General features: G+C 36.1%; 2 protein-coding genes across 6 annotated transcripts in view; both read left to right on the forward strand.

The window, feature by feature from the left end:
• Positions 1–101: 101 nt before the first annotated feature.
• hacl2 (2-hydroxyacyl-CoA lyase 2) lies at positions 102–12993 on the forward strand. Its single transcript, XM_039647622.2, has 16 exons — positions 102–237; positions 401–564; positions 1772–1973; positions 2051–2178; positions 4635–4773; positions 5428–5539; positions 5670–5769; positions 5989–6086; positions 7358–7494; positions 7732–7866; positions 9222–9336; positions 9651–9820; positions 10906–10976; positions 11081–11152; positions 11921–12026; positions 12181–12993. The coding sequence occupies exons 2-16, from the start codon at positions 463–465 to the stop codon at positions 12357–12359; spliced, it is 1866 nt and encodes a 621-aa protein (XP_039503556.2). The 5' UTR covers positions 102–237; positions 401–462; the 3' UTR covers positions 12360–12993.
• Positions 12994–15503: 2510 nt separating this feature from the next.
• The window catches only part of aplp2 (amyloid beta precursor like protein 2), a 90537-nt gene continuing 81056 nt past the window's right edge, over positions 15504–24984 (forward strand). For 3 of the 5 annotated variants that reach the window (XM_039647378.2, XM_039647380.2, XM_089135340.1), the window contains exon 1: positions 15505–15764. In XM_039647378.2, the coding sequence (XP_039503312.1) occupies positions 15693–15764 (72 nt within the window). In that variant the 5' untranslated portion in view covers positions 15505–15692. Of the gene's footprint in view, positions 15765–24984 lie in introns of all 5 variants that reach the window. The other 2 variants (XM_039647381.2, XM_039647379.2) reach the window with 2 other exon arrangements.

The raw sequence follows: 24984 nt of genomic DNA on the forward strand, positions 1-24984 counted from the left end.
CGGAGGTACGTTTCAGCTTTCTATTGGATGACTGCGCTGTCAATCATGTTACGGCACAGACTGCTATTCTCAAACGGATGAACGTAGAGCGCTGAATGGGCCAAGCAGAGACAATTACTCAAACAGCGGAGCAGTTGTCCCGCCTATTGCGTACCTCTCTCTCTCACTCGGTCCATTCAGTGCAACTGCGTTCATTGACTTTAGCAACACCTGGCGAAGTGGAGTAAGAGCTGGCAGGTACAGTGTTGTTTAACCTTAACAAGGCATTGCCAAGATCAGACATGACAGCGTGCTGAATCTGATGACCATAATCTTGCCCTTTGTCCAGTAACTGCACGGTAAAAGTCATTTTCGTAGCGCACGACATTGTAAGCGGCTTGTTCTTTCATTTGTTTTGCAGGGCAGGTCTCTAACTGGCAGGTGGACATTAGGTCGTAAACCACCAACGAATCCACTATAGCGATGGACATTTCCGTGGTTTTGGGCTGCTCTCTGACTGCTGCCCTTGGGGGTGTGATTCTAGTATCTTATAAATTGGGCTTATTTTACCAGCTATTCCATAAGGTATGAACAATCTATCTATCTATCTATCTATCTATCTATCTATCTATCTATCTATCTATCTATCTATCTATCGATCTATCGATCTATCGATCTATCGATCTATCTATCTATGAACCTTTGAACCTTTCAGGTGAACAGTTCTTAAAGGAGTAGTTCACATAAAAAAAAAAATACTTTTGCTGATAATTTACTCACCCCCATGTTATCCAAGATATCCATGTCATTCTTTCTTCAGTCGAAAGTAAATTAAGGTTTTTGATGAAAACATTCCGGGATTTGTCTCCATATAATGCAAATTTTTTGCAAAATGAACAAATTTTTTTTCGTGTCATTTGGTTCATTTAACGAACGAAATGAACGAATTGACTCGGGAAAAGATTCGTTCATTTTGATGAACGAGTTCGAACAGGAGAGTCACGAACGCGCATCATAGAACAGAGCAAGGTGACCATTTGAGCTTATAAAACTTAAACTTTGTTATTTATTTTTTTAATGAGCGATCGATTCGCTTGATGAGACCCATATTCATCGTCTGCAATCGTTTAAAGCCCTTTGAACAGTTTGCACTGAAACTGTCTTTTGGACTTTGAACCGTTTGGTTACCAAAAAAGTCCATTATATGGAGAAAAATGCTGGAATGTTTTCTTAATTTCTATTCGACTGAAGAAAGAAAGACATGGACATCTTGGATGACATGGGGGTGAGTAAATTATCAGCATAAGTTTTTTTTTTTTTTTTTTAAAGTGAACTACTCCTTTAAGTGTGAATAATATTTTAATAACCTGAAGAACCTTTTACCACTATATAGAAACTTTTATTTCCATGTTTCCATGTATCATGATAACCTTTTACTTTTAAGCATGTAGAGAGATCTTCTCTATGCATGTTATAGATCTTATGGGGAATTTAGGCATATGTTTCTTTTTCTTTTTAATGTATAATCAATTATATCTGGATCTTCCAGTGAAAATGACAGACTTCTCTCTGGTGACCTATTTTATTTAGTCTGTTTAAACTCCACCCCTGCAAGCTTGCGTTCATCTTCCTTCATTTTTGAATGCAACGCCCCCACATCTCGACATCCTATCAACAACCATTGCACAGAACCTAGTCCGCCCTACATTTTTGCGAGTTTCTATTCTGGTAATCCGTTATATAATTTCTTTTCAGAAAAGAACTGACTACTTTTATTGTTCATCACTCTAAGACAGAGAGACAGAGCCCTCGACATGGAGGAGAGAGCGTGGCAGAAGTTTTGCGGGCTCATGGGATCAAATTCGTCTTCACATTGGTGGGAGGACACATCTCGCCCATCCTGGTGGCCTGCGAGAAACTGGGCATCCGCATCGTCGACACCCGCCATGAGGCCACAGCTGTGTTTGCAGCCGATGCTGTAGCAAGACTTTCTGGTGAGACTGCTCATAGACAGAAGCGGACAGATCACAGCTGTAAAAGAAGCTGAAAATCTTCTTGTTTTGCTGTTTAGGCACTGTCGGTGTGGCTGCGGTGACGGCGGGGCCGGGCCTGACGAACACAGTGACCGCGGTGAAGAACGCTCAGATGGCCGAATCACCGCTGCTTCTGATTGGTGGTGCTGCTGCTACTCTCCTGCAGGTCAGGAAGTGCCTTCTAGGATAAGAGTCACGTACACGCGCGTGTCACCTGCGTATTTGCTCTTTGCTCTGGTTATCTTTTCTTCATGCTTCTTTCTGTGTCTTGTTTAAACATTAGATATAGAGTCCCGAAGTGATGTAGGACAACTTGGCAGCTAGCGGCGCATGGGTTTCCTTGGTCGAAAAGCAATGCATTTTCCCCATAGACTTTTGGAAAATCGCAAAAAATAAGATCTGTGTTTAACAAAGAGTTGTGACCCTTACACGTTTTGTCTAGCAAGATAATATTTACAAGTTAATCCGAAATTTATACATTTTGAAGCCTATATAAAGATTTAAAAAAAAACAATCAGACACAATAAAGTTTAAAAAACCATAAGCAGGTTATAACTGTGTGTTTTATGTCATAGATCAAAAACGTGAATATATTTAGAAGCTTTGTTCACCACAGACCTTATTTCAGGCGATTTAGCAACAACCCATTCAAAAATCCCATAGGCTTTAGAGCGAGGGAACCGGTAGTGCTAAAACGCTAACTCACTTCCGCGTTTTGGCCCACAGAGTGACGTCGTAACTTCGGCACTCTATTATCTCAACTCAGGGATGATTCTTCTCAAGGAACTAGCGTTGACCCATGACAGCGAGGATTTGGTTATAAAAATCGTTAAAGGGAAAGTCACCCATAAATCATTTCCATACCCTCATGTCAGTCCATATCTGTATGACAGTGGTCTTCAATCGGGTCCTGCAGAGTTTAGTTGCAGCCCTAATCAAACACACCTGAATCATCTCATCAAACTCTATAGGATTGCTTTTGGAACTAAACTCTGCAGGACAGTGGCCCTCCAGGAGCACGATTGAAGTCCTCTGTTTGATTACCATTGACTTCAATTTTATGGAACAACCCAGATGCCACAGACATAAATACTGTGTGCCAGTTCACATCAAGAATGATAACAATATTGACACCTATAACGATAAATACAAAGTTCTGTCATAACTCTAGATGGCACAGGATGATAGCAATCACATAATTTTCTACAGGACACAGCTGATTGGTTCCTGTTGCATCAGCAGCCAATGAGCTCGTTGCTCAAACTTTCAAATACTTGGTCAGTGTTCGCTGTAGTAGTTTGCAGCGTGCTTTCAGAAACCCCCCACCTTCCCTAGCTCCACCTGTAAATATAAGTTGGGCGTCAATAGCTTGCTTTCATATGACGTCACTCCACTGCGTTGCCATGGCGCGAAATACAAATGGAGGGCAGGAAGTGATTTGCTGTATTTAGAAAGCACCGTAACATATTCAAAATGCCTGTGTTTTGCGTCGTTTATGGTTACTTGAATCGATCAAACCACAAGGAGCTTTTATCGTGTACCAAAAGTTGTTTATAAGGGGGGAAATGCAAGAAATTGAGCGAAAAAATGAAAAACGGGGTCGGGAGGAGCCGAATGGGAAAATGCCCATGTGTGTGTAACGTTAGTGATCACTTCGTCAAAGGTGAGTTAATTCAACTTAAGTGGCTATTAGAGCCAGCCCGATATATCGGCCGGCCGATATTATCGGCCAATATTAGGCATTTTCCAAAATATCGGTATCGGCAATTATAATGGCCGATAAATGAATATTTAAAAAATAAAATAAAAACGGATGAAACACGCTTCAATCATCTCTCCTTGGCATGTTGCATTGAAAATGTATGTTTTACAATTTGCAGTATGATGTTATTGCTAAATTATGGCTCATAGACTAGCTAACCATAAAGCTAGCTAATGCCACTATTACTATAGCGTAAGACCGCTAACGTTAACATTAATGAGCTTGGAAACCACAATGAACTTTTTCTGCCTAAATAAAGTAATGATTACTGTATTTATAGCTAGTATATCTCTAGTTACAGTCCCTGCATTGTAAAAAATGTAAGTTATACTTGCGAGGAGTGAACATTTAGACATAGAGAAAAAGTATCAAACGTATCTTGTGCAGAAAAGTTAGCTTTTCTTTTACACGTGTGTGAAATCCAACAATATTTAATAAAAAAAAAATATCGGCCGATATATCGGAATATTGGATTTTAAAACCCAAAAATATTTGTATCGGCCTTCAAAATCCTTTATCGGTCGGGCTCTAGTGGCTATGTTTGTGTAACATGTAACATTTCCGAACTTTGTAAAGTCAAAGTATGTCTATAAAACGAGGTAGTTGCTGATATCTACCGCCTCGTTGGCAGGATAATATTTCAATTCAGTTGAAAAATCGCTCCTCTTCATAACGTAACGATCACGTCCAACATATGTTAGATTTTTTTGCTTATATCTTTCTCTTGAAATAGCGTGTAAAGTAGTACAGTACGGACTTTCCTCACGTCATCATAATCACATGACTGAAACCCAGCCATTGCATCATACTCTTTATTCTTTGTCATTAATTTAATATAATGTGTGACCGTTTCATTACAGGGTAGAGGTGCGCTCCAGGATATTGACCAAATGTCCCTCTTCAAGCCTCTCTGTAAGTTCTGTGCGTCAGTGAGGACTGTGAGAGAAATCGTTCCCACTGTGAGAAAAGCCTTGGCCGCCGCACAATCTGGCACACCAGGTACAACGGCGCTGAAATACCCTCATCTCTGTAATCTTGTCTCCTTTTGCTGAATGGAACTGACTTTTCAGAGAAGTTAATTAGTGCCTATAAAGTAGTTTATAAGCGCAGTGCTGCGCTGCTTTGTGTATTGGGTAACCAGGGAAACGGCTGCATTTCTGCTTTTTTTATAACTGACGATGCTTACTGTATTTTGCAATATCATTTAGCCCGCCGGCCACTTTTGTTTAGACCAATGCATTTGAAAAAAAAATAATATATATATATATATATATATATATATACATTTATTATTTTGACTTGTATCTTTTGTCTTTTTAAACAGTAGTGTATTGGCTGAAATGTAAGGTTTACCACTGTATAAAACTTAAAACTTGTATTATTCGAACTGTAAAGCCATTTTAACATCATTTTACAGTTTAGGATGTTTCCAAAGACATTGGAATTGTTTCAAAACTAAATAGCTACCTAAATGTGTAGTTCTAATCTAATGTCAGAATTCAATTTTCTATAACGATTCTATTGGTGAATCCAGTTCTCTAATTTTATTTAAATCAAAGTGAATTCCATTCTTAAATGATTTCATTATATGTAAATGAGCCCTGTTTGTAATTCTGTGAGTGTGTAATTCTATTTCTTTGATTTCTTTGACAGGCCCAGTGTTTATAGAGTTCCCCATAGACACACTGTACCCTTACCATGTGGTGGAAAAGGAGTTTGCCCCGAAAAACACTCCCAAAGGGCTGATGGGAAAAATCATTGCATGGTACAAACGTTTAGCAGTATTCCAGTACAATTATTCTCACACCTGATCTTGTTAGTACATGATAAGTGGAACACATTTAGAAGTGTTTGATAACCTTTTTATTATTATTACCGTATTTGTTATCTTTTAGGTATCTCAAGAATCATTTAACAAACTTGTTTGCTGGAGCTTGGGAGACGCGTGATCGGTCCCCACTTCCTGTTCATATCCCTCAAGCCACAGAGGATGAGGTAAAGCTCGTCTACACGGTTGTGGCATATTTCTGTAGATGCAACTGATCAATTATATGATAATGTCTTTATCCTCATCAAGTCTCAATAAAGCACATAACATGAACTACACCACAAAGCTGAAGGAGAAATGTTGAAATGTTGACTTTTGCTCCAAATACATAAGATAAGATGACTTTGCACTGGAATGGCCCTTGACTGACCCTTTACTCTTCGCAGGTCCAAAGGTGTGTGGAATTGGTGAGCAGAGCCAAGAAACCTGTCATACTGCTAGGCAGTCAGGCAACGTTACCCCCCACACCAGCAGATGATGTCAGGTACAGTTCAGCTTCCTCTTCGGGTGTTCTTTGAACAGTTCAGGGGCCGCCTTTCTGGGTTTGAACTTCTGACCAGTCTCAGCACAACCCCTACCCTAAATTAAAAAGGTAATACTATAAATAAAATGTAAATATAATAATAAAGAAATGTGTTTAAAGGGACACCAGGCAGGAATCCCGTTTTTGTCAAACAGCGACCCCTAGAGTCGATGTGGAGTACTTGTACTTGTATTTAAAAGTGTAGTTCACTTTAAAAAAAAAACTTTTGCTGATAATTTACTCACCCCCATGTCATCCAGGATGTCCATGTCTTTCTTTCTTCAGTCGAAAAGAAATTAAGGTTTTTGATGAAAACATTCAAGGATTTTTCTCCATATAATAGATTTCAATGGGAACCAAACGGTTCATGGTCAAAATGAGAGTTTCAGTGCAGCTTCAAAGGGCTTTAAACAACACCAGACGATGAATAACGGTCTTATCAAGCGAAACGATCGCTCATTTCAAAAATAAATAAAAAGGTTTAAGTTTTATAAGCACAAATGCACACTTTGCTCTGTTCTGTGTTGCGCGTTCGTGACTCCTGTTTGAACTTGTTCATCAAAATGAACGAATCATTTTGTTTGTTGAATGAACCAAATGACTCGAAAAAGATTTGTTCATTTACATCTGATATCGTTTAAAGCACTTTGAAGCTGTATTGAAACTGTCTTTTGGACCTTGAACCGTTTGGTTCCCATTAAAGTCCATTATATGGAGAAAAATCCTAGAATGTTTTCATCAAAAACCTTTTTCTAATTCAAATTTCTTTTCGACTGAAGAAAGAATTCCATGCACATCTTGGAGGACATGGGGGTGAGTAAGTTATCAGCCAAAGTGTTTTTAAAAGTGAACTACTCCTTTAACGAGACGGTCACTATTCAACCCGAAAGAAGTCATATAACCATTTCAATAACTTTGAAGCTGTTCAGATAAGCTAAAAAAACTGCATAGAATCCCTTTAAAAACTGAAACGTGAATGGATACATTTTTAACCACAAGTTTTATGTTAGGATGAGTTTTCATTTCATGCCGAGATAAGATTCTAAGAAACTTCAATTTAGTAAGCTTTTGATTAGAACAGTGTGTATGGAATACGTTGATCTAAGAAAATGCATTTGGTTTGTAAGAACAAGTCCAAAACAACAGCAAATTATATACATTATTGATCAAAACACCCATAAATCGTGCTTGTCGATAACTCAGTCCATTTTTTGTCACAATGTGTCTCACAGAAATGCCTTAGAATCTTTAGGCATTCCCTGCTTCCTGGGCGGAATGTCCCGAGGGATGCTGGGAAAGAACAGTCCACTGCACATTAGACAGAACAGGAGAGATGCCTTAAAAGATGCTGATCTCGTGCTGCTGGCAGGTGGGAAACAGCGCCAGCTTCTGTACAGTTGGAATATGTGCAGAATTTGTGCTGTGTTCATTTCTTTGCACGTTTTTGGAAAGTCTGGGAATATTTATAGTGAAATTTAAAATTGTGTTAAACTTTTCCAGGCGTAGGAAAGATAGCTCAATTCTAAAAAGTAAATTCATGGATGGTAAGTGAAAAAGTGAGTTTTGCATAGTTCTTGTTCCTGAATGTGTGTGTTTTGGTGGATAGGTACGGTGTGTGATTTCAGACTGAGTTATGGAAGAGTGCTGAACAGACGGAGCAAAATCATCGCGGTCAACAGAGACAAGAGTCAGCTGCTAAAGAACTCAGACATGTTCTGGAAGCCAACAGTGGCCATTCAAGGTGAACAATACATTTTATTATACACTACCTTTCAAAGGTTTGTAGTCGGTAAGATTGTGTAATGTTTTTGAAAGTCTCTTATGCTCTTAAAGGGTTAGTTCACCCAAAAACGAAAATTATGTCATTAATGACTCACCCTCATGTCGTTCCAAGCCCGTAAGACCAGTTTAGGATATTTTAAGTTTAGTCCGAGAGATTTCTGTCCCTCCATTGAAAATGTGTACGGTATACTGTCCTTGTCCAGGAAGGAAATAAAGACATAATCATGTGACATCAGTGGGTTAGATCAGGAGATCTTACGGGCTTAGAACGACATGAGGGTGAAGCATTAATGACTTACTTTTCATTTTTGGGTGAACTAACACTTTAAGGCTGCATTTATTTTATCATAAAATATGGTAAAAACAGCAATATTGTGAAACATTATTGTAATTTATTCCTGTGATGCAAAGCTAAATTTTCAGCATGATTACATTTACTTCAGTGTCACATGATTCTTAAGAAGAATTTGCTGCGGTATAATTTTTCGTATTATTATCAATGTTGAAAATTTCTTAATATTTTGGGGCAAACTGTAATACATTTTTAACAAGATTCTTTGATGAACAGAACATTTTAAAGAACTGCATTTTTAGAAATAGACAACTTTTAAGACGGATAAAAGTATTAATTTCTTTCTTTAAAAAAAAAAATCGTATTAACGCCAAACTTTTAAATGCTAGTGTATATATTAAAATCAGGGCTGTCAAACGATTAATCGCGATTAATCGCATCCAAAATAAAAGTTTGTGTTTACATAATTTATGTGGGTGCACTGTGTATAATTATTTTGTATATATACTGTATATATATATAAAAACACACACATGCATGTATATTTAATAAAAAAATATTATTTATATATAAAATATTTATATTTACATATCATATATATATATATATACAGTATATATTTCTTAAATATATACAAGCATGTGTGTGTATTTATATATATATGAAATAATTATACACAGTGCTCACACATATATTATGTAAACACAAACTTTTATTTTGGATGCGATTAATCACAATTAATCGTTTGACAGCCCTAATTAAAATACAATTTTTTTTTTGATAATTCATCAACAATCAACACATTTACATTAAATGCCACTAATAAAACTAGACACATAATTGTTATATTTACATTATATAAAAACAGTGATAATCAGCAGCATTTAACTAAATATTTTGATAGAAAGTAGAGGCTTAAATTAATCAGTGAACCAATTCACTAAAATCAACCTTAAAATATATATATAACATATACTGATATTTGAGTTACGCAACAAGGTTTCCTCTCCCAACCGATTCAGGCGATGCTGGTTCCTTCCTCCTGCGTCTGTCGAAAGCCCTGAAGGGACACAGATGTCCAGAAGAATGGCCTCAGAAACTGAAAGAGGGAGATGACGTTAAAGAGAAAGCAAACAGGTGATCTTATTCCAGCCGTTGTACTGGTGCTTAGATACATTGACTGTGGAAACTGTGGTTTCCAGCTCATAAACAACACATTACGTCACCGCTCGTTCTTCAGATCTGTGGTTCACGACGGGCTCCACTTTGCTTGGTGGAAAAGAGGCAGACCTACACAACATAGCCAAACACCACTGTACACTGTACACACCTGTTAAACATTTAAAAACAATTTGCAGTATTCCTTCCTTTTAATTAAAAGGTGTGACCATATATTTTTGGCTTGTTTGATGCTATCTATCCACATATCTTAAATGATGTTTTGTCCTCAGAGCGAAAGCAGATGAGAAGACAGAGAGGCATTTGAACCCTTTGAATGTTTTGCACCGTGTGGATGAGCTCTTGGCTGAGGACAGCATCATCGTGGCTGATGGGGGTGATTTTGTCGGAAGCGCTGCATATATCATGAGACCACGAGGCCCACTCCGCTGGCTGGACCCAGGTTAGACACAGATCACAGAAGATCCCTATGTTAACGTCTTCAGCATTCGTATGCATATGAATGGAAGATGAATCCATATGAATCCACCCCTTTAGGCTGTCTCAAGCTTTTTTTAACGCTTCAACCATATCTTTCTTAAAAGGAACTTAGTTGTAAAGATACTGCCTTTTCTAGGAGATTTCGAGATCTGTAATTATCTAGACAATAATCTTAAATTAAAAACTAGTTAGTGCTAGTTTTTACCATCTTTGTCGGTGAGTTGAAGTTAAATCGTTAACACATTTGCTGATAATTTACTCACCCCCATGTCATCCAAGATGTCCATGTCTTTCTTTCTTCAGTCGAAAAGAAATTAAGGTTTTTATGAAAACATTCCAGGATTTTCTCCATATAATGGACTTCATTGGAAACCAAACGGTTCAAAGTCCAAATGAGAGTTTCAGTGCAGCTTTAAAGGGCTTCAAACGACACCAGAAGATGAATAAGAGTCTTCTCTGGCGAAACGATCGGCCATTTAAAAAATAAATAAAAAAGTTTCAGTTTTACAAGCGCAAATGCTCGCCTTGCTCTGTTCTGTGATGCTCGTTCGTGACTCTCCTGTTCATCAAAATTAACGAATGTTTTTCGAGTCATTAGGTTCATTCAACGAACGAAATGACTCGAAAAAAGATTCGTTCATTTAGAGCAAGGCGAGCATTTGTGCTTATAAAACGTAAACTTTTTTATTTATTTATTAAATGAGCGATCGTTTCGCTAGATAAGACCCTTATTCATCGTCTGGTGTCGTTTAAAGCCCTTTACACTGAAACTCTCATTTGGACCTTGAACCGTTTGGACCCCATTGAAGTCCATTATATGGAGAAAATCCTGGAATGTTTTCATCAAAAACCTTAATTTCTTTTCGACTGAAGAAAAAAAAGACATGGACATCTTGGATGACATGTGGGTCAATTCCATGAAAAGCTCTTTTTTGGCACAAATCTAATTCCATAATATTCTCCACTTCTATTTTTTATTTTTCCAAACCTGACAAATGCACTCATAGTCTTGGTGTCCTCATGACTTGTGGCTTGTCTTTGCACCAGGGGCTTTTGGGACTCTGGGTGTTGGAGGAGGGTTTGCGTTGGGAGCAAAACTTTGTCGACCTGAGTCTGAGGTGAGATCTTAAAGTTTAACTTAAAAGCATTTTTTTTGATGTACAATGCAGGTTCAGTCCCATAATAATCGTGCATGTAAACATAACCAATATCTTGTTTACAGGTTTGGATCGTTTACGGCGATGGTTCTCTCGGCTACAGCGTGGCTGAATTTGATACCTTCACACGCCACAAGGTAACAAACAAGCTCTTAAAACACTGATTATAACTTTTACAGCATCAAGATCAGAATCTAAGTTCACCCGAAAGTATACAGTCATGCCGTTCCAAATCCTATTTGAAAAACAAAAGAAGATATTTTTAATGAAGAGATTTCTGTCCTGCCATTGAAAGTCGATTCCATCCAAAGTTTGATGCTTCAAAACATTCATAAAGAGATCCTAAAATAAACCCATGTGAATCGAGCGGTTTAATCTAAGTCTTCTGAAAAGACGTATTACTTTATATAATGATAATAGCAGATTTTATTTAGTTGATATTTAATTATGAATATTTTTTTTATTCATGCATAAACATTGATCAGTGAAGCTCACCTCATTTGATCATGTGGAAGCTCTCATGATCAAAGTTTATATGTGAATGAAAGCCTAAATCTGTCCATCATATAAAGTGATTGTTGGATTTAACTGATCGATTCACATGGATTATGTTTACAATGTCTTAAACCACTTTTTGAAGCTCGCAAATTTTTGTTGGGTGGACTTTTAATGGAGGCACAAAAATCATAAGATGAATGAAGGGATAATAGGGGGGGGGGGGGGGGGGGGGGTGAGTAAATGATGACAGTACCCTCATTTTGGGGGGAACTATCCCTTTAAATCTAGGTGTTAATTGGAAATGTGCTAAGTTTCAAAAGCATATTGTTAGTTGTTACTTGAATATATTCTGTTAAAATGTATGCTGTCAATTAGCTTCTAATGACTACCTTGTCATCTCATGTCAGACCCCAGTGATTGCTCTGGTAGGAAATGATGCGTGCTGGAGTCAGATCTCCAGAGAACAAGTGCCTATGCTGGGGAGCAACGTGGCCTGTGGTCTTGCCTTTTCAGGTGAGGCGCAATCTTTAAATTGTTGTTCACTACACGTCATGTCAATGTTTTAAATCGGCAGTACAGTAATAAAAGTAAGTATATATATTGTATATCGATCAGTCATAGTGATGTGTTGCGTCACATGCTGTTCCATTTCTTCTCTTCCTTGCAGATTATCACATTGTAGCTGATGGTTACGGCGGAAAAGGTTACCTGATTGGCCGAGAGGATGAGTCGCAGCTTGATGACATCATTAAAAAGGCGCAAAAAGAGTGCAGAGAGGGAAAGGCAACTCTGCTAAACGTTCTGATCGGAAAGACCAACTTTAGGGAAGGCTCAATCTCAGTTTAGAGAGAGAAACTGTGCACCATCCGGCCTAGATGCCCAAAGTCTTTCTTGTGTTGAACTTATCATGCTCAAAATATTCAAAAGACACAGCCTTTACTAAGTTACATAGATTCAGATGATTTGAAAAGAGATCAAAGGAACAACATATCAGATTTTTAGAAAAATGTAGTTAAAATTATGTTATGTTTAAAGAAAATTAAGACCATTTTAAGACGTTTTTTTTTTTGTAGTGTGGCATTATACTTATGATGATTGCCCCCTCAATTTATTTTATCAATTCAATTTATCATGACCATAAAGCAAAAAAAGGGAGAAAATATTATTTAAATGAAAAAAATAAATAAAATAATAATATAGATATTTTTTTCACCTTTTTTTTGTTTTGATTTTGTGCTGAAATGTGAGCTTGGATATGTTTTACATGTTTTCACTAAGCTGAAAAGAAGCAAGCACAGTGCCTTCACTGATGATTGAATATATATATATATATATATGATTTTTGAGTGCCTGTATTTACTGAATGTTAAACCGATCTTGTTCAGAAAATATGAAATTTGCTAAAAATATTTTTCAAAGAACTTTTTGTGTGTGAATCAAATGGCTCTATGTTTATTAAAAAATGTCAATCTTAACCAAAGTAATATCTTAACAGATACTTGTAAATACACTCCTGTTTTTTGTTGAAATATCAGATCTGGACATACAGTACCATCAGGCCTCTCCTCGGTTTGTGATTGATCACTTCAGCATCACCCAAAAAATGACCATGTGGATATGGCAACAAAATTTATCAGGATTTGTTGATGTAATAAAATCTCTAAAATACAGTGTTACAAAATGTTCTGTAGGTGTCAGACTGCCATGCATCCAAAATAATATAACTATGTTACCTCCAAAAACCCTATAAATGAAAACAGCATTTCTAAAACCATCACTTTTGGTAATCAGTACTGTATGGGCCTTTGTTTTGTCTGCTCACAAGTAACCCTCTAACTACAGGTACCTGTTTAAACAACATTATCTAGGTTTCCATGTGCAGTCAGTGAAAAGCAATCAAATACATGAGCAGTGGGTGAAAAGAGAGAACACTAGAGGAAGAAAGTACTGAAAATAAGCTCTTGTGTCTCTGCACAAGAAGCTATAAAAAACTTGACGACCTGTCCAAAATAGAGCAAGCCTTGCCATTAACTTATTAATTTTATTATGGTAGGCAGCATTTGAAACATATCCTACTTTCACTGAGACTGAACTGCTATAAAAAGAGCAACTTAAAGACTTTACAGCCATCTGCCATTGAGCTTCATGCAAATGCTAGAATTTTATTATATTCTAAATATTGTGACCTTTTATAATTATAATTATTTTTTAACCATATCAGATTTTCACCAATAGGGCAGAACATCAAACACTTTCAGGATCCACTGTTTAATTTATAAGGAAATTACTTCTGATATTTCTATGTACGTTTATATTTCAAACTGGGTTCGGATTTAAAATGCACAATGCGAATGATTAATATCTAGCCTACATTATTTTATAGTAATTCAGTTGTACCCAATAAATGAGTATCCAAAAGGAATAATAATTTTCTTCTATCATTAAAAGGATTAAATATGTCGCTTTGCTGTTGTCAAGCATGTTTTATTATTTTTATTTATTTTTATTGAATATGTATCAAATAACAAGCAGGTATAAAGCACAGAACACATAGAACTTCAGAACTTCGACATGAACCAAATTATATCAAGTATATATAAAGCTTCACACACACACACACACATATATATATATATATAATAAAAATAATAAATACAATTTAAAAAAATAAAAAATAAAAGACATACATAGAGGAAACTTTATGCATCAGTGGTATTAAAAATATCATAATATTTCAAGAATCTGTCACTTTTCTTGTTTTTAATTAATCTTAGAGACTTCAGAAATGTATGAATTTCGATTAAGAAATGTGGAAAAGTAGGCTGCGATTTAGAGAATTTTTGCTTGTGAATAAAATTTTTCCCAAACAAAATAAAAAAAATTAACAATGTAACTGATTGAAGTACTAGCTTTATCTTCTTTATAGTAACAAATCATATCCTTTAATTGAAAGGATTTGGAAGAATCAAAGTGCTTGCCAATGTGAAGATATAACCTATTCCAGAAGTTTTGGGTTTTTTCACATTGGAAAAATAAATGGATCAGCGTTTCATCCTCATTCCCACAAAATGAGCAAGAACTGTCAACATCCATATATTTTGCAACAGTATCATTCACTGGGTATATTTTATGCAAGATCTTGAAATGAACTTCCTTAATCTTATTTGAAATACAATACTTAACCGTCTATACATTCAATAAAAGAGCCCCAATAAAATTTGCCTTTAGCAACAGTAGGCCTATATTTTTTACTGTGAAAAATATGTCAAACATGTTTATTATTACATTTCTTACTAAGTATATTTATACCATCTAAGATCAAATCAGGTTCTTTGGTGGTGACACTCTTACTAAAGGTTAGATGACATTTAACAAGATGACTTAGACCAGAAGGAATTGCTTTAAGCATATTCTTTAAATGGTAAAGGAAAATTATGAACAGACAAATTCTTCATAAGTTAAGAAATTACCAGATTTATCAAACATTGAGAGAATACCAATTATATTCCTGTTAAATTCTTCATAAGATAAGAAATTACCAGATTTATCAAAAATTGAGAGAATACCAATTATATTCCTATTAAACCATGTAGAGAGAAAAATTGTCAAGCATGTTTTTTTTTATTGCAGAAAGGTAACATACAAATAATAACAGAACATAAATAATCAAAACAAAACTAAATACATAAATAAATAAATAAGAAAGCATAGTTCACATTCAATTTTAACAAATAAGAGTATTACTTGCACCAGGGGTATTGAAGAGTGCATCATAGCATTGTAAATATTTCACAGATTTTTCGTTTTTTAACAATCGTATTGAAGAAATGTAGGAATCAAAGTCATAAAAAAATAATTTTTCGTCAAGCATGTTTACTTCATTAGATGACAGCATGATGACCTCATTTCCGGCAGGTCCCAGCATCTGACGCCCGGTGGCGCGCTTGATCGTGTTTTCGAGCTCGAGCTCGAGCTCAAGCGCGTGCAGTGACACTCGGAGACATTCCACACGCGCTGAGAGCGAGCTCAACGGCACAGTGGGAAAACACAGGAGAGAGACGCACACACAACAACCACTCGAGGACCGTTGGCTTAGCTGTTTTCCTTTTTAACGGCGTCTTATAGATATCCACCGCGGGATAATTTCAACACAAATCTCAGCAGAGACTAACCGTGAAGATGGGTTCAGTCCCGGTATTATCTGTGCTCATTCTGGCCATCGCTGTTCCGAGTCTAGCCGGATACATTGAGGTTTGTGCGCACTAATATCTCACCTTCATTTTCAGAATTATCTTTGTTTACACTTATTTCTCTTCTGAAATGTGCCTTGTTATTGTCATTTGTTTACAAATGACGCCCAATGCCCAGCCTATAAAGTCATTAGTCTAATAATAACAGTCTGTGTAAATTGTACGTATTTTGTTTATTTAGTCTAATTCGGTGCCAAAAGAGAAACTAATTCCAATGTAATATTAAATAATTGTCATTTTGTTCCTTAAAGAGGAAAAGCTTGAGGAAGTAAAACGATTAATTGTATTTCTTTAGACGAGCTGTGGAGATGAGGGTAATTGTCTTTACGTTTTACTATTTATCTCCCATGTTTATTTGTGGAACTTGTTGTATTGATAAACTGAAACCTAATATTGATTCTGTCATAATGTCATTTTGAAGTCCTCCATAGCTATCGTTTATGTGCGTTTATGATAAAAGGCTTTTCAATATCCTATTAACCTATAATGTTAGTGGTTGTTTTCATTTTTTAATATTATGTTTTAATAAAAGTATGGATATGCTAACTACAGTCTTGCATTGGAGAATACCCCACTTTATCAGAAGAGGCCTTTTAAGAGTTTGTGTTTGCTTTGAGTCAAATATCAAAGAATCAAGCTGAACAATCGGCTTAAGGATGTCTTTTGATAAGACCTTTATATAACTAAAATGATTCACATCATTATACATATTCATCAGGAATAGCTTTCAGATGTTTGATCTGAACAGCATCTCTTACAATGACAAGCTTTAGGTGATAAAAAAACACTTCCCATGTTAAAAGACAAGTCCGTATCTGTCAGAGAACCCTGCATCATAGGCAAATTATGCAAATCATGTGATATGTTAAAGGAAGCCAAGTTATAAACTCTTAAACTTGAAAAGCTCTTACACCATTCCTGGATGGTCCATGTCTGGTTGCTTTAAACCTAATCACAACTCGTCCCTTGTCCTTTTTTGCACTTTTATATGTGCCAATAGAAAAGAGCTCAGTCTGCTGCCATAACAAATTATGAAACAATGATTTTCAAAGCCTGAAATAATGGCTATAATGCACTGAAATAAATGATGAAATCTCTTTGTGTACTAATTGATGCATTTATAGAGAAAGGAGCTGCCTGTGGTTCACAAGGACATGCTGTGATGTTTATGGATATGCAAAGATCAGCATTACTGGAGAAAATCAAAGAATCGTTTTACCTTCTGATCAATATTATGACCCTATCGTATTTCTGTGATGACTGCTTTTTTCTTCGTTACACATTTGGCTCATTGTATCCTTGATTGTGTTTATCTAGCTCCTCAAGCATATGATTGCCATGGTAAAATGTTATTTTTGGGCGAGGTGTGTGTTTCCAGAGTGTGTGGAGCATTATGATGCCGGTTGATGCTGTGCTACTGAGTCCCGTTGACCTCAGACCTGATTTATTACCCGGAAGGGGAAAGTTCTGCAGAGGTTCTGCATAGCCCCAAGCTCTCACTTACTGCAGGAGAGCTGCATCCATTGAAACCTCCAGTTTCACCCTCCCAGTGCTGGGGATGGGAATTATTCCTATGCCTCTGTCAGGTGCCATTGTGTTTGTAGGAGACAAAGGGAATGTGTTAAAATCACACTGGGCTGTCTGTTTGAGTGTTAATGCTTTACTGTTAACTCTAAAGCCAGTGCAAGCTTGGATTTGGCTTTTTTTGTTTTCTCAGCTGTGGATATGTCCCTTTTTTATTTTGTTACAGCCATACGTTATATAACCGTACCACTTCCTGTCTCAACAATAAGGATTTTTCCTGTTAGTTTCAGATTTTTACTTGCCTTGACGACAGTTTCACTGGCCCAAATGAAGGCCAATATTACATTAAGCTGTGTTTTAATAGCTTATTTTTGAATAAAGTGTCAGAATAGTTATGAACAATGTTTTTTATTTTTTAACATTTGAAAACATCTCATTACTCTTCAAACGTTTGGGGTTGGTAATAGTTTTTTTATTTATTTATTTATTTTTTTACATTTTTTAATGTCCCCTCACTGTAAAAAAATATTGTTTCTTTAACTTAAAAAAATTAAGTAACCTGGTTGCCTTAATTTTAAGTTGATTGAACTGGAAAAAGTGAGTTAATACAATGAAGGAGATTGATTTAATCATCAGAAACTCAAAATAATAAGTTATTTGAACTAAATAAATTATTTAAGTTGATTTGACAATATATATATTTTTTCAATGTAATTTATTCCTGTTATGACAAAGCTGATTTTTTTTTTGCATCATTACTCCAGTCTTCAGTGTCACATGATCTTTCAGAAATCATTCTAATATGCTGATTTGCTGCTCAAGAAACATACAAAAAAATGTACTGACCCCCCAACTAATATAATGCAACTCTTGAGAGACAAAAAAACCCAATGTCAAACTGGGCATCAGGGGTGAGTTTTTTTTTTTTTTTTTTTAAGCCTTTTTGAAAACAGCCTATTTTTGCAACTGCATGGTGACATAAATGTATTTATACACAGAAATAACAATTGCAGGAAACGCTATCACACTTTTTTAATTTTGTTTTTTAGACAAATTGAAATCAGAAAACAATGTACACTGGTTATTCAATGGATTATTTTGCCTGGCATCACCCTGTTTTTCAGCTTCTTGAGCCATGAGTATTGCATTTTTAAAAATGCATGTCTAGTTATAGATAAGCTGCTCGACCCATGAGATAAGCTTGAGACCCATGTATACGGTTGCACTCCTCTTCTCGCTTTTTTAAATGCAAGAATGACCCCTGAGTGTATGTGCACGCAGACTGAATTCACAACATAAATGCAGCACTGGACTGAACCTTAATGGCACTGGCCTGAGCCATCCTTATTGTTGAGCCCTCTATGTTTTATCTGTGTTTTCCATGTATTTGATCAAATCCAGTTTTGCAAGCTGTCACGGTGGATTGTCTGTCTCACTCTCAGTGTGTCAATTTTTGCTTTTATAGCTTGCATAATGACTGCCGCCATTGCTCGTTTTTTTTTCCTTTCAGTTGTTGTTGTCACATGGTCTTTCAATGGAAAGAACAAATTCAGGGAAAAATAGTTGATTTGAAATGAGTTAATTTCTTGAACCATTAATTTAGAAGCTAGTTCCTTTACTAACTTTCCAACCCAAAGCCTAGCCTTGCTGATGTTGCCAACACAGGCTTCTGGAATTTCACTGGCGCCAATTGCCAAATCATATTTGTGTTGTGTGCAAAGCTTTTTCACATTTGACTGTTTTCACTGATTGCAATGCAAGCTTTGGCACATACCAACATGAATGGAGTGTTTATTTTGTATATTTGAAAAAAATGCAACGTCATGTGTGCTTTAGTATCCTGCTGCTGGCAAGGACATGATGATCGTTCTTGTTAATATTCTCATTATCTGAAGCACATTAAAACGCTAAACTAACTTGCCAAATGGGAGTTGCGCAAACCAGCTATTGTCACCCTGTGGGTTCAAGAGAAACCTGGAACAGAGCTTGTAAAAATTCTCTGTTGATGAGTGGGAGTCTGTGCGCTCTTTCCCAAGCCTCTGAGATGGTAAACAAAAAGTGTTGTCTCTTCTCCAGCTTGCTCTAGGGTCCACCTTGCTCTTGTTACGCAGTCATGCAGGACTGCCTCCTGTGTTCAGTGTTGTGACATGGGCTTTTGCAGTGATGCATTGCATTCCAAGGAGTAGTTGAACAAAAGGCTTACGTGGAAATGAAACCTTAGTCTTATTTTGCACGATTTATCAAGGCATGTTATAATTTTTTTTCATCTCTGGAATTACTTTGCTTTTTGGCTATCATCAACTCTATACTTATGGACTGGCCATGTTTCACAATGAAGTCTTAAAGGGATAGTTAACTCAAAAATGAAAATGGGCAGCATTTCTCAGTTGTTCCAACCCTATATGAATTACTTTCTTCTGCTGAACACAAAAGAAGATATTTTAAATAATGTCAGTAATCAAACAGTTCATTTACCCCATTGACTGCCTTACACTGTAAAAAATAAAACTGAATTTTTACGGTAAACAAACGGCAGCTGTGGTTGCCAGAACTTTACCGTTAAAAAACGGTAGGAATGTTAATGGTTCTATAGACTTAAAGGGATATTTCACTTTGAAATAAATTTTTGATATGTTTTAGCTTACCTCAAGGGCATCCAAGATGTAGGGCATCCAAGATGTAGATGTCTTTGTTTCCACGGTATTTTCAATTTTTACATTTTTTCGGTCAAACCGTTGTTCTCTATATCAGTCATATAAAGCAGGTTTAGGGGGTCCACGTCAAAGAGCATGCACAGAGAAGTTAAAATTAAACATGATTTAATGACTCGTAAATGTAAGTACACATTGATGGCCTAAGACACGAAATGAGCGGTTTGTGTAAGAAACGAACAGTATTTATATCGTTTTTACCTCGTGTAACCACAGCCATGTCCAACTGATCTGAATCCGTTATCCAATGTCCAACTGAACCGTGTCCAACGTTCCGCCGGAAGTAATCGCTTGCGTGTGTACGTCACTCATTGTTTACAAAGAGATTTCGGAAGTTTTACCGTTCACTGTGAAGGTCTAAACATATTTATATACAGTATATCGAAATCGTCTTCCATTGCGATTTCCTATATATCTACATATGTTTAGATCTCCACAGTTAAAACATATCAAAAATTAATTTCAAAGTGAACTACCCCTTTAACTTAAAATTTACAATAATAAACTGTATTCATTTTCTAATAAAATGTTGATTTACCAACCTTTTGATAAAGTGATATCTGCTTTGTACTATTGTAATACACTGACAACCAACAATCATCACAGCAGAAATGAGTTACATGAGCAATTAAATCTCATCACAAGTCTTTCATTAGTAGGTTTAGGTTAATACTTGTATAAAAAAGCTGGCCAGTGTCATTCACACAAACATTAAACACCATCATGGTAACACACATGAAATAAAAAAAAATGCAATAAACATTAATTTAACAACATTAAATGTAACAAAACCCTAATGTACATAATTGATTATAAAAAAAAACAATTTTTTTACGTAAAAAACGTTTTTCACTGTAAATTTTACAAGGAGTTCTTTTTCACTTTCAAAAACTGTAAATTTAACGGTATTCTACATTAAAATTATATCACAGTTATTTAGTGCAGAAACTTTCTGTTAACCAAATTAACAGTTTTAGACTAGTCTTTTACTGTTAAAATCAAGATTTTTTTTTTACAGTGTATGTATGCAAACACATATTCATCGCTATGATCAGATGACTTGACTGCTGTTTTCTGTTTATTTTGAATAAAGCGTTCAGGACATATTTACATATTTATCTAAGTTCCGCTTTCAGACGTTTTTGGGATGTTCGCTTTGCAAAGATATTTCCAACTTCCTTTTACCCCTGAGTGAAGAACAAAAAACATCTTCATTTTGAGTATATCGTGGCTTTTGTTTGTTTTTTTCCCATTGAATATAGGACAATGACTGAAATGCCATATTTTAGAGGTTAAAGAGTTTGCGTGTGCGAGTCTTGTTGTTCTGATCACATATTCCACTCAGTTAGATCTGAGATGACACAAAGTCCAGGTATTGACTCCAAAGCAGCGTTTCTTTGGTTTTCGCACCTGTGTTTGGTTAACATGCAGTGGTGTGTGCATGCGTGAATGTTTGCAGGGGTGTGTGTGTGTGGTCTTTGCTGTTGTGATTCTGTCTGATGCCTTTGATGGCACACAATACATTTGTATGCAGACTTCATTGTGTGGGTGTTGTTAGCAGGGCTTTTAATAGCATGGATTGTTCACCCCAGGACTGATGAATGGATGACTGTGAGGGGCTATTGTGAGCTCTGAAAGAGTGCAAACCTCCTGACCAGCTCAAGGACCCGATTGGGACATAACTGCTTGTTTATCCGATGCGATGGCAGCCTTGAGATCAGACGTTAATTGCCACATTGTTTACTTGTCTTCATGATGGTGTTATACTCCTTTGGTAGCATACAGAATAACTGGAGTTGGAGTTTCTCTGTGTTGTTTATTTACCACTGATACAGTCTTATTTGGCTAACAGGAACTAATGCTAAAGGAGCAGTTCACTTTTAAAAAAACTTATGCTGATAATTTACTCACCCCCATGTCATCCAAGATATCCATGTCTTTCATTCTTCAGTCGAAAAGAAATTAAGGTTTTTGATAAAACATTTCAGGATTTTTCTCCATATAATGGACTTCATTGAGAACCAAACGGTCCAAGGTCCAAAAGACAGTTTCAGTGCAAACTGTTCAAAGGGTTTTAAACGACACCAGACGATGGATAAGGGTCTTATCTAGCGAAACGATCGCTCATTTCAGTTTTATAAGCTCAAATGGTCGTCTTGCTCTGTTCTGTGATGTGCCCATTTTTGTGACTCTCCTGTTGGAACTCGTTCATCAAAATGAACAAATCTTTTTTCGAGTCAATTCGTTCATTTCGTTTGTTGAATGTACCAAATGACTCGAAAAAAGATTTGTTCATTTTGATGAACGAGTTCGAACAGGAGAGTCTCGATCACTGATCACAGAACAGTTGCAGAGCAAGGCGACCATTTGTGCTTAAATAACTAACAAAGTTTAAGTTTTGTTTTAAATGGCCGATCGTTTCGCTTGATAAGACCCTTATCCATCGTCTGGTGGCGTTTAAAGCCCTTTGAAGCTGCACTGAAACTTTCTTTTGGACCTTGAACTGTTCGGTTACCAGTAAATTGCATTACATGGCGAAGAATCCTGGAATATTTTTATCAAAAACCTTATATTTTTTTTTTTTGACTGAAGAAAGAATGACATGGCAATCTTGGATGGCATGGGGGTGAGTAAATTATCAGCAAAATTTAAAAAAAAAGTGAACTACTTCTTTATTTTTCTGAGAAGTGCAAGTACTCTGTCAGTAACATCTGGTATCTTGTTTGATTGATTTGCTACTTTCCAAAAAAAAAAAAAAAAAAAATATATATATATATTTATATATATATATATATATAAAAAATTTAAAATTGTATATAATTTCTTTTATTGCACCTTTTATTTGTTATTTAATTCAATTTTTACATCAGTGCTAAAGTGATTCGTACAGGTTCGATAGTCAGGGGATAGCCATGCAACACTGTCAAAAAATATTGTTGGTTTAACTTAAAGTAAGTAACCTGGTTGGCTTAAAATTTTAAGTTGATTGAACTGGAAAAAGTGAGTTAATGCAATGAAGGAGATCGATTTAATCATCATCAGAAACTCAAAATCAAAAAGGTATCTCAACTAAATAAATTATTAAAGTTGATTTGACAAAAGAAAAAATGTTGTGATAACAAATCTTGAAAATATTTTTTTTACAGTGAAGGGAGAATGAATTAAAAAGGAGTAAAAATTAGATAGTACTCTCAGCCTACTGTCTGTTCGATGGATTGTAAAACAGTCACCTAGGCTGTGACGGATGTTTTCTTTAGTAGACCGTTTTTCCACACATCACTCACTCTGCTAAGTGATCCCATCAAAACATTTTTTTTTTGGTGTGACTTTATATGCATGCATGGCAGGTGTGGCAGAGCTCCATTGTTGTATTGCAGGCATTGATGATGGTTTTGTCAGCCATTTCCTGTTTCATAAAGCCTGAGCTATGTTAGCGCCACCCTGATGCTCATCCTCTGAGCTGAGAGCTTAGTGCTTAGAGACATTTTCAATTATTTTACCAGCCGCTCTGTCTCACCACAAATCCTCTTAGCTGTAAGACACACTGAGTGCTGGACAGAGGAGAAGAGAACAGAACATGCTACTGCTGCGGATGCTCCACCCGTCCATTACTGATATGATGCATACATGCGCAAACACACTTTGATAGCCACACCTTTGAGTTGGCTCATATCTTGCACCTTAGAAGCCTGGATACGAATTCAGAAAGGCACAGAAAATGAAAAACGCATTCTCTGGAGCACCTAAAGGGAAGGGGCATGGTTGAACTTGCTGCTTGGGCGGTTACATTACAGTAAAATCCGATTTCACTTCTCATTTTAAGATCGTAAGGAGAGATTACTGGCAGGGCAATGACGGAGGCTTTGTTGCGCAACATATCCTGACCGTCATTGACAAATATCTTATCTTGTTAAAATGTGTGGTCAGCTCCCAAAAATTCAAAAGCTAAAATAAGTGGGAAGAGCGCGGATTCAAAAGCAATTTCATAACCCTGCATATTGATAGCGGCGCCCTGATGCCCACAAATCGCATACAATATAAACCCAAATGGATGATTGTAAGAGAAAATATTTGTATCTAATTTTTTTCCCCATCGCCATGTCCCTTACGGGGCTCCGTAGAAGCCTAATTTCCTTTCCGAACATAGTTAGGTTAAAATTAACAAATAATTTGTATAGAGACCTATAAATTCCACATAAGGTAGTTTTTAGAATAATAACTTTTTATAATAACTTTTCAACGACGGAAACAAACATTTAAACAGTGTTCAAGCAACTAAAAACAGCATAGACCAAAAGATCGATTGTGTTGATTTTTAAGAATCGATATCGCTTCATCAAAATGAGAAATCGATATTGTTATCGATTCAACCCAGCCTTAACTATCTGAAACTATTTTAATAACTTTTTGAGTTTAGCAGTCCTTCGCGGTGTGACATGATGAGTTTTAAAAAGTACAAATGTTCAATGTGGTATTTCAATTAATATATGAGATCATTAAATCAATTAAATTCATTTTGAGTGGAGTTTAATATGTCAGACTACACAGGACACACTATAGGACATTTCAAGCTATGTTGGCACATTGTTTCCAACAGTTAGACCATATACAAGAATCTGACAAGTATGTAAAGCTTATTTTTGGTTATAAATGTTGCACCACAGGATTGAAATGCCACATAAGTGTAATTAGTAGTAAGGTAAACGTTCCCTTCAACTGCAAGCTTGCGTTATTTACTTCCTGTTGGGTTCCTGATTAGTAATACTTTCAAGAATCCCCAAGAGGCTGCTTATGTATTTAGACATGGATTTTATGAATCGCTCCATAGGACTTAATATTTAGTGACAAAATAAATAAATATTTAGTGTAATGTGTAAATTCATATCAGTAATTTTTGAGCTTTGTGTTTCTGTTGTATTTTTTATTCATAATTTTTATTTTTATAGGCTATGTTTCTGTCTTTCACAGTTCTTGATGAGGATTTTG

This window comes from Pimephales promelas, chromosome 10, assembly GCF_988280905.1.
Source record: "Pimephales promelas chromosome 10, fPimPro1.hap1.1, whole genome shotgun sequence".
Lineage (NCBI taxonomy): Eukaryota > Metazoa > Chordata > Actinopteri > Cypriniformes > Leuciscidae > Pimephales > Pimephales promelas.